Below are 11300 nucleotides of genomic sequence, written 5' to 3' on the forward strand. Positions count from 1 at the left end.
TCTCATTCTGTCACCTGGGATGGAGTACAGTGGCAGAATCATGGCTCACTATAGCCTCCAACTCATGGTCTCAGTTTATCCCCTGGTCTCAACCTCCCAAATACCTAGGGCTACAGACACCCACCACCTCACCTGGCCAATTTAAAAAATATTTTGTGGAGAAGGGGGTCTTGCTATGTTGCCCAGGCTGGTCTTGAATTTCTAGTTTCAAGTGATCCTCCCGCCTTGGCTCCCAAAGTGCTAGGATTACAGGCATGAGCTGAGACCCCATTTCTTAAAATAAACAAGCAATGTATATCAGCTGCATATTTGAACATGTTATGATAATTTATATATATATATATATGTATATATATATATGTATATGTATAAAATTTTTTGAGACAGAGTCTTGCTCTGTTGTCAGGAGCCAGGCTGGAGTGCAGTGGTGCAATCTCGGCTCACTGCATCTCCCGCCTCCAGGTTTAAATGATTCTCCTGCCTCAGCCTCCTGAGTAGCTGGGACTACACGGGCATGCCACCATGTCCAGCTAATTTTTGTACTTTTTAGTAGAGACAGGGTTTCACCATGTTGGCCAGGATAAGCTCAATCTCTTGACCTTGTGATCCGCCCGCTTCGGATGATAATATTTTTTAAAAATTTGTCCTTTGATTTACATTTACACTGTCATACATGAAATATTTAGGAGAAGGAATTTCCTTGTAAGCTTGTGTGTTAGTTCACTTGCTTTGCCAGAAAGGAATCCCTGAGACTGGGCAGTTTATAAAGAAAGAGATGTTATTTCAATTCACGTTTCTGCAAGCTATAGAATGTCTGCACCATAGCATGGTGCTGACGTCTGGTTCTGTCGAAGCCCCAGGAAGCTTGCAGTCATGGCAGAAGGCAAAGGGGGAACTGTTATAGCACATGAGAGGAGCAAGGGGTCAAGCCATTCACGAGGGGTCTGCCCCCATGACCCAAACACCACCTACTGAGCCCCACCCTCAGCACTGGGAATTATATTTCACTATGAGATTTGGAGGGACAAATGTCCAGACCACATCAGCTTGCTCTCCAGTTTCAATTTTCTGAATCTGAAAACCTGGAAAGTGGTTTGGCTGCGTGTAACAAAAAACTCAGATGATGATGATGATGATTTGACCAAATCATCAGGGCTTTATTTTTGTCAGTAATAAGCCTAGAGGTGAAGAAATTATTGGTGTTCATTCATAAGCTCAAAGATGTCAGGTTAGATGTCTCTTCAGTTTTCTTCATCTTTGCCTTGTGGTTTCGACATGGTAGCGCCTGTCCTTTCTAGTATATTCTGGTGATACTACAGCCACTGAGAGAGAATAACAGCAATATGAAAGGCAGAAAAGGATCTGAGTTTGTTTCGGCATGTTTTCTGTTTTTATTAGCTTCTGAGTTGCTCTTGGACCTAATGCAGTATCTAAGCTTGATTTAATTTGGTAACTTTGAACTGAAAAACAGTTACTCTTCTGTCTGCTCATTAAGGGAAAATATGAATCTCTTTTGATGTTGTCCCTTGAATTTTAAGTTATATCACCTTTTTTGCCTTGTATTTCACGGCCTATGTGTACATGAAATAAACATTCCCTTCTAAAAGCAGGCATTTCATTATGGTTAACGATACATGTATTAAGTTTATAAAAATTAGGAAGATAACATGCAAAATTAAGTCATTGAAGTTTAGAGAGGTAAATATTAAAAATTAGAGGGATACTCTTTGGTGACCCAAGGAGGTCCCATAGGTTTGTTCCTCATAGTGGTTGTAAATGTGAGCCACAGTTTTACAGGTTTAGAAACTAGTGTAACTAGAGGTAGATTATGTTCAGGGATTCTTTGTGGTTCATGCTAACCAGATGAGAGAGACTGATTAATTCACTTGTTCACTTAATACATATTTATTGAGGCCTTGTGTTGCAGGACTTAGTTCTGGGTGTTCAAGAATAAAGGTTTGACTGCATGTGAGAGAGACCAGGGGAAAACGAAACAGTAGCTTAAGCAAGAAAGAAGTCCAGGCTGTTGGGATGACTTGCTCTGCAAGTTTAAGAGTTGCAGAGTTTCTCTGTCTTGTTCTGCTGTCCCTAGGTCTTGCTCGCCCTTGTCTGCATGATTCAAGTTGGCTTGCCACCATGTTTGCTTACCAGACCCCATGGAAGGCTGCTCTGCCTATGGAGTAGCCATACTTTATTCCTTTACTTTCTTTCTTTTTTTTTTTTTTTTTTTTTTTTTTTTTTCTATTGTTTTTTTTTTTTTTTTTTTTTTTTTTTTTTTTTTTTTTTTTTTTTTTTTTTTTTTACTGTTGTCTTTCAAGGATGTTCCTGAATCCTTTACTTTCTTAATAAACTTGCTTTCATGCATGGAAGAGGGAAGAGCTGATAAGGGTACATATTTCCCTTTAAAGGAGCAACCTGGAAGTTGTACACAGCACTTCTGTTGCATTCCATCTGCGGTAACTTGGCAGCATGGCTGCACCCATTTGCAAGGGACACTCAGAAATCCAGATGCCTAGTTAAAAATTGGAGGTTCTATAAGAGAGTGACAAGGGGAGAATGAATTATTTGGTACCTATAAGCAGCTTCTGCCACAGGGTGATAGTGGTAAATTATATAAAGTCCTTGCCATTGTAGCGTTTATAATCTACTAGGAGAAACAGACTATAAACAAAAAACGTAAAACACACACACACACACACACACACACACACACACACACACACAAAGATGGTGAATATAATACATATGTTTCTCTTTGATGGAGCGAGAGAGACATTCATTTTAGGTTATAGTAGTTGCTTGCAGAAAGGATAAACTATGCCTGGACGTAGTGGCTCATGCCTGTAATCCCACCGCTTTGGTGGGAGGCTGAAGGGAGTAGATCACTTGAGTGCAGGAATTCAAGACCAGCCTGGGCAATATGGTGGAACCCAGTATCTACAAAAAATAGAAAAAATTAGATGGGCATGGTGGTGCACACCTGTGGTCCCAGCTACTCAGGAGGCTGAGGTGGGAGGACTGCCTGAGCCCAGGAGGTTGAGGGTGCAGTTTGTGGTGGTGCCACTGCCCTCCACCCTGAGCAACACCGTGAAACCCTGTCTCAAAAACAAAAGAAAAAAAAATACAATAAGGGAAGGAGAGAGGGGGCCGTTTTTTGTTTGTTCAAGGCCATTTTATGTGTGTGGTCTGAATTTAGTTAAGCATCTGGAAATTTCTAGTGTCCTTTGCAAGTAGATGTGTCCATGTTGCCAAATTCGGTTTCTTCTTACAGGCGAATTGAAAGCAAGTTTGATTTCAGAGGTTCCACATGTGTTTGTAATTGTGAGGACAAAGGACTTATTAGGAAGATTAGGGGAGATTTCGGCAAGGATGAGATAAGAATAGAAACCTTAGTGAAGCAAGGGAATGCTACCTAATGGGAGGTCTGAGGGAAAAGCAGATAATACAGTGTGAACATACTGATGTTGGAAAGAGCTGATCCAGTCAAGAAAACCAGCTGAGTGAGCAAAGCACTTAGGCTAAACGGTCTGACCTGGGCAAGGGAACATTTCTTAGGTTTTCTTCTTTCCCCACTATCCTGTAGGCTGTATGAACACAGGGACTTTGTTTTATTTACTACTGTGTGTCCATAGGGTCTAAAACACTTTGATTTGCCTCGTTAAATCATGATTATGCCAGAAAGAATATTGTGCAGAAAGAATCAGAACAGTTTCCATAGTATTTCTTTTTCTTTTTTCTTTTTTTTGAGACGAAGTTTTGCTCTCTTTGCCCAGGCTACAGTGCAATGGGCTGGCGCAATCTCAGCTCACTGCAACCTTTGCCTCCTGGGTTCAAGCGATTCTCCTGCCTTAACCTCCCAAGTAGCTGGGATTACAAACACCCACCGCCATGCCTAACTAATTTTTTATATTTTTAGTAGAGATGGGGTTTCTCCACGTTGGCCAGGCTGGTCTTGAACTCCTGACCTCAGGTGATCCGCCCACCTCAGCCTCCCAAAGTGACGGGATTATAGGCATGAGCTACTGCACCTGGCATTTTCTTTTTTATTTGAGACAGGGTCTCACTCTGTCATCCAGGCTAGAATACCGTGGTACAACTCAGCTCACCGCAGCCTCGTCTTCCTGGGCTCAAGTGATTCGTCTACCTCAGCCCCTCAAGTAGGTGGGACTACAGGTGCCTGCCACCATGCTTGACTAATTTTTGTATTTTTTATAGAGGTGGGGTTTTGCCACATTGTCCAGCCTAGAGACAGGGTTTTTCCATGTTGGTCAGGCTGGTGTTGAGCTCCTGACCTCAGGTGCTCTGCCTGCCTCGGCCTCCCAAAGTGCTGGGATTACAGGCGTGAGCCACCGAGCCCGACCAACATGCAAATTATTGAAAATTAGAAAATGAATAAGGAAAAATAAAAGTGTGATTTCATTTCTATAAAAAGTATTGTATATAAATATATTTTCTTTTAACTTTATGCATATATATTTACTGAAACATAGTAAGTTTGTTCAAATCTTTCATTTTCTTTTTTTTGAAGCAGTCTTGTTACCTAGGCTGGAGTGCAGTGGCATGATCCCAGCTCACTGCAGCCTCCACCTCCCAGGTTCAAGTGATTCTCGTGCCTCAGCTACCCAGGTAGATGGGGTTACGGGCATGCGCCACCATGCTTATCTAATTTTAGTAGTTTTAGTAGAGATGGGGTTTTGCCATGTTGTCCAGGCTGGTTTCAAACTCCTGGGCTCAAACAGTCAGCCCACCTTGGCCTCCCAGAATGCTGGGATTACAGGTGTGAGCCACCATGTCAGGCCTAAATTTTTTTTTTTTCATGCCTTTCTGATCTGGCTGGTACTGGCAGAGATTTTAGTCTCCCACTGTTTTACTCTGGAGTCTCCATTATAATGGTTTTGAAATGTTGATTCAGAATAACCTAAGAGATTTCAATATTCTTCCATAGGAAAATGATTTTTCTCATGGCCCACTCTCACCCCCAGTCCTTGACTCACATAATTGGTACACTCAGTGACATTTTTTAAGACCTTCTCTTTTTAAATTGCATACATTTAGTTATTTTACATTTTTTTACAGATGGGGTCTTGCCGTGTTGACCTAGGCTGTTCTCCAACTCCTGGCCTTACAGCTCCAGCCTACTGTACATATTTAAGATGTATAACATGAAGATTGGATACACATAGTAAAATGATTACTATAGTCAAGCAAATTAACTTGTCCTTACCTTCCATAGTTGTCTTTTTATATGTGTGTGTGGAGGGGGTAAGAGCACCTAGTAATCTACTCTCAGCACATTTTCAATGTGTAATACAATATTATTAAGTATAGTCCTCATGTTGTACATGAGATCTCTAGACTTGCAAGACTTTTTTTTATTTTTTCTGAGGCAGAGTCTTACTCTGTTGCCCAGGCTAGAGTACAAATGGCGTGATCTTGGCTCACTGCAATCTCTGCTGCCCAGCTTCAAACATTTCTCCTGCCTCAACCTCCTGAGTAGCTGGGATTATAGGTGCCCACCACCATGCCCAGCTAATTTTCGTATTTTTAATAGAGACAGGATTTCACCTTGTTGGGAAGGCTGGTCTTGAACTCCTGACCTCAGGTGATCCACCCACCTCAGCCTCCTAAAGTGCTGGGATTACAGGTGTGAGCCACTGTGCCTGGTCTGTTCAGCACTCTTACTCCCTCTCAGTATTGTTGTTTTGTTTCAAAATTGTGTCTTTGGACCCTTCCTTCTAGCAGTAACAATTTTTTAACAATACCGTTCAGTGTGGTTAGTATCACTTCCAAGTTTCTTTTGCTAGTATTAGGTTTCTCCCCATTGTAAGCTGCATGAAGGCAGGGATTTTTACCTTTTGGAACTGCTGTAACTTTAGCATCTGTAACTGTACCTGACACATGGTAGGTACTCAGTATTTGTTGAATGAATAAATCTGAGATAATGAAAGCATGAATGTGAGTAAACACATTTTTAAAAGAGAAAAAGTAACTCTTCCATTTTAAACTCTGGACTTTTATTCATTGTCAGTTTTGTACACTTTTTTCTTGTCAGTATTGGGGCGGACTTATGTAAATTTACTCTGTTAAACAGACATGTGCTCTCCAGCCTGTCTCTAGAGTGTACGGTCATTTTTCCTTTATTTTCAAATACTGTTTCTGTAGTTACAGCAGCGTAATTATCATTCTTTTATTAAATCTTTGTCCTATAAGGAAGTAAATGGAAATATTACTTCCTATAAACAAGGAATTATTAATTTGTATACTTTAAGCCTTTGACCAGTTAAATGCAGCTTCCTGACCCAATATAATGATATTTCTTTTTAGACCTTGGGCTTTCACCCATGGAAACATTAAGCAAATATTAGAAGATAATTTATTCTGAGTTTGAGTGGGGTGACTGACACCTGTAATCCCAGGACTTTGGGAGGCCAGGGCAGGAGGAGGATCACTTGAGGCAAGGTGTTCCAAACCAACCTGGCGAACATAGTGAAACCCCCGTCTCTGCAAAAAATGTAAGAAAACAGCGAAAAAAGAAAATTTATTCTGAGGGATTCATACAAAAAAAAAAAAAAAAAAACCCACAGTATTTGTGAGATTATGTAAACCTTCTTAAAACAGAAGATATTTTCAGTCTTACATGTTTCAGTACCCACAAAATGATGTCCAGTATGTTCTTGGATTACTACACCAAATTCATTGATTCTTAAGATTTTCGTATGTCACACTGATTTGGAAAAGAATATCGTTCTAGGATAAATTTATTCCAAAACTCCCCTCGTCTCTGTTCCTTCCTAGGCAAGGATTTGAGGCAGCATTTGCTCACGTGCTTCTCTGCCACTGCTTTCCACTTAGCAGCATTTCCTAGGTCTCGATGCTGACAAGGGACTGACAGGCAAAAAGTACACGCTAATGATTGACATATTGATATTTGTGGTATGAATTGTAGAGTTGTTTGGGTATCATTCTCAAAGATCCTTTGACCCTATAATCCCAATTTTTGAAATCTCCTGGGAAAACAACTATTAAGTGAAAAAACTCTCAGCAGTTTTTACTAAAATGTTTGAGGTGATTCTCTAAAATAGCATATACGCCTATAATTGAGATTAATATGTTTGAAAATGTTCCAGAAATGATCTTGAAGAAAACAAAGTGAAATATACATACCAATTACATTCATTAAAAAGAAGTGTATTTGGCTGAGTGCAGTGGCTCACACCTGTAATGCCAGCATTTTGGGAGGTTGAGATGGGTGGCTCACCTGAGGTCTGGAGTTCGAGACTGGCCTGGCCAACATGGTGAAACCTTATCTCTGTATAAAAGAATACAAAAAATTGGCCTGACGTGGTGGCGCATGCCAGTAATCCCAGTTACTCTGGAGGCTAAGGCAGGAGAACCACCTAGTAGGTGGAGGTTGCAGTGAGCTGAAATTGCACTATTGTGCTCCAGCCTGGGCAACAAGAGCAAAACTGCTTCTCAAAAAAAAAAAAAAAAAAAAAAAAAAAAAATTTTTAAAAAAAAAAAAAAAAAAAAAAAAATGTTTCAAAAAAAAAAAAAAAAAAAAAAAAAAAAGCTATTTGTTGATGGAGGTGACAAGAGAATAGAGTTATGTGACTTGTTGATCTTAAGTTTGTTGAATCCTTTTCAGGTACAGATGTTTAAACACACATTAAAAATTTAGCCATTACTGGGTGTGGTGGGTCACACCTGTAATTCCAGCACTTAGGTGGATGGGTCACTTGAGGTCAAGGGTTTGAGGCCGGCCTAGCCAACATGTTGATATCCCATCTCTACTAAAAATAGAAAAACCAGCCAGGTGTGGTGGTGTGTAGTAATCCCAAATACTTGGCAGGTTGAGGCGGGAGAATCACTTGAACTCAGGAGGTGGAGGTTGCACTGAGCCAAGACCACACCACTGTACTCCAGCCTGGGCAACAGAGTGAGACTGTCTAAGAAAAGAAAAGAAAAATTAAGCCATTATAACAAATAACTGCATAAAAGAGAAATGAGTTTATTTAAATTTGAGAAGTGCTTGAAATGAACAGTATAGTTATACATGCATATTCAAAGTAAATAAAAAGAATGTATATGTACTGAAAACTCTAGATGTCATATTTGGGCAAAAATCTAGTATTTTTAGTGAAAGACAACAGTCTTTGAACAACTACGGAAACATCGGTCACCAAGTAGAAATTGTTTCTAACAAATGTGTAACTTTACTCTTGCAGGCCAAAGAGTGTGGCCAGATGCAGAATAAGTGGCTGATGATAAACATTCAAAACGTACAAGACTTTGCATGTCAGTGCCTCAACCGTGATGTGTGGAGCAATGAAGCTGTGAAGAATATTATCCGGGAACATTTCATTTTCTGGCAGGTGAGAAGGAGGGCTCATCAGAAGTTTTGTAGAATTTTACTTTTGTAGTGTGGGATGTTGAGGGAAAGGAATTGAGTTATAATGCATTAAGACATTTTTAAAAAAGGTAAAACTGGCTGGGAGGCGGTAGCTCACGCCTATTATCCCAGCACTTTGGGAGGCCGAGGTGGGTGGATCACCTGAGGTCAGGAGTTTGAGACCAGCCTGGCCAACATGGTGAAACCACGTTTCTACTAAAAATACAAAAAATTAGCCTGGTGTGGTGGCAGGAGCCTGCAGTCTCAGCTACTCGGGAGGCTGAGGCAGGAGAGTTGCTTGAACCAGGATAGTGGAGGTTGTAGTGAGCCAAGATTGCGCCATTGCACTCTAGCCTGGGTGACAGAATGAGACTCTGTCTCAAAACAAAAAACAAAAAAACTGTACTGTTCAGTAGAAATACAGTGTAAGTTGTACACATAATTTAAATTTTTCTAGTAGCCACATTAAAAAAGATTAATCAAAACAGGCGAAATTAATTATATATTTGGTTAAATCAATATATCTATATAACTAATACAAAAATGAGATTTTTGCTTTTATTTTCTTTGGTGTTAAGTCTTTGAGATACAGTTTGTATTTTATACTTACATCCCTTCTGCATTTGGAGTAGCCAGATTTCAAGTGCTTCAGTAGCCACTTCTGGGTTGTGGTTGCTGTATTGGACAGTGCAGATATAGAAGATCTTGGAGTAATTGAAAGCATTTGGCTAAGACTTAGATTTAAGCTTGTGTTTGATACTTTTTAACTGTGTGTTCTTAGATAGGTCACTTTAGTCTTCCCAGCTAATGAGATAAGGTTAGAGACCTTGTACCATTTTTCTCCCACTGTGAGACAGGGTTTTGCTCTGTCAGCCAGGCTGCAATGCAGTGGCAAGAACATGGCTCATTCTTGACCTCCTGGGCTCAAGTGATCCTCCCATCTCAGTCTCTTGGGTAGTTGGGACCACAGACATGCACCACCATGACCAGATAATTTTTTTTATTTTTCATAGAGATGAGGTCTTGCCATAGTTGCCCAGGCTCGTCTTGAACTCAGGGGCCCAAGCCACTCTGGGCTTCCCAGAGTTCTGGGATTACAGGCATGGATCACCATGCCCAGCTCAATTTTTTCTTTTGTGAAAAGTTACAGAAAATGAAAACTTGAATGAACTTAATTTTTTCCCCTACTATAAGATATGCTATTAATGTTATTAATTTGCCTGTTTATATTTTACAGCCCCCTAAATTTAATGTAATTTTAATGATAATTCCTTGTATTTTATTCAACAAATATTGATTGCCACAGCTCTTTGCTTAGCACTGTGCTAGACCCTTGAGCTTATATGCCCAGCTAATTTTTGTATTTTTAGTAGAGATGGGGTTTCACCATGTTGACCAGGATGGTCTTGATCTCTTGACCTGGTGATCTGCCCACCTCGGCCTCCCAAAGTGCTTTCTTTCTAAATAAATAGACAGGATCTTGCTCTGTCACCCAGGCCAGAATGCAGTGGTGCAATCATAGCCCACTGCAGCCTCTTAACTCCTAGGCTCAAGGGATCTTCCCACCTCAGTCTCCTGAGTTGTTAGGACTACAGGTGCACACCATTACACCTGGCTAATTAAAAATACAAAACAAAACAAAACAACTTCTTGTAGAGATAGGATCTTACTATGTTGACCAGGCTGGTCTCAAACTTCTGGCCTCAAGCTGTCCTCTGCCTCAGCCTCCCAAAGTGCTAGGGTTATAGATGTGAGCCATCATTCAGAGCCAGAATCTTAATATATTGTGATTTATTAAGATGTATATGGTTGAGAGTTATTAATGATAAAGGTTGACAGATAACTTGAGCAGGAAGAAGAATACTTCATCTGAACTGGGGAAAAAAGAGGAATGGATCGATATGTTTATGGTGTTTCCAGAAGGGGCTGAAAGCAGGAAGTTGAAGGAGTTCCCACCAGATGACGTTCATTATCTCTTTAGTTTAGGAGTAAGATCTTAACATATATACCAGAGGCATATTTGGAGAGCTAATTGATGTTAGTATATACCAAGGTTACAGTTGGTTTTTTTCTTAGAGGCTGACTTTTTTTTTTTTTAATGTATCAATGATTTTACAGGTTTATCATGACAGTGAGGAAGGTCAGAGATACATACAGTTTTATAAGTTAGGGGATTTCCCCTATGTTTCCATATTGGACCCACGAACAGGTAAGATTTATATCAGCATGCAGCTTTTAACCTACCACTTGTCTTTTAGTTACCTAAATGATTGATCTTTAATATTTGACTGGATCTGGCTTCAGAATTGTAGTAATTTAGGTGAAGTTTTCCTGATTTAAACATCTGTTGATGTATTTATTTAGGACATTTTTTTCTGGCAGCATTGGAAAATGGTAGTGTTTTGTGCTTGTGTGTTTCTGCTCTTTTGAAGAATAACTGATACGTTCATCTTACCGTTTTTAAGGGATTTCCACCCCCCCAACCCCCCGGAGACGGAGTCTTGCTCTGTCATCCAGGCTGGAGTACAATGGCATGATCTTGGCTCACTGCAACCTCCACCTTCCAGGTTCAAGCAATTCTCCTGCCTCGGCCTCCTGAGTAGCTAGTATTACAGACGTCTGCCACCATGCTCAGCTAATTTTTTGTACTTTTAGTAGAGACGGGGTTTCACCATGTTTCCCAGGCTGGTCTTGAACTTCTGACCTCGTGATCCATAGCCTCGGCCTTCCAAAGTGCTGGAATTACAGGTGTGAGCCACCACGCCCGGCCTTAAGGGATTTTTTTTTAACGTTTTTTTTTTTTTTGAGACGGAGTTTCGCTCTTGTTACCCAGGCTGGAGTGCAATGGCACGATCTCAGCTCACCGCAACCTCCGTCTGCTGGGTTCAAGCAATTCTCCTGCCTCAGCCTC

At 40.5% G+C, this 11300-nt stretch overlaps 1 protein-coding gene across 1 annotated transcript in view; it reads left to right on the plus strand.

Moving 5' to 3' along the window:
- The window catches only part of UBXN7 (UBX domain protein 7), a 78485-nt gene that overhangs the window by 50443 nt on the left and 16742 nt on the right, over window positions 1-11300 (plus strand). Inside the window, exons 6-7 of the mRNA XM_017540707.2 lie at window positions 8226-8372; window positions 10508-10657. Coding sequence (XP_017396196.1) covers window positions 8226-8372; window positions 10508-10657 — 297 coding nt within the window. The remainder of the gene's footprint in view (window positions 1-8225; window positions 8373-10507; window positions 10658-11300) is intronic.

This window comes from Cebus imitator, unplaced genomic scaffold, assembly GCF_001604975.1.
Source record: "Cebus imitator isolate Cc_AM_T3 unplaced genomic scaffold, Cebus_imitator-1.0 Scaffold129, whole genome shotgun sequence".
NCBI lineage: Eukaryota > Metazoa > Chordata > Mammalia > Primates > Cebidae > Cebus > Cebus imitator.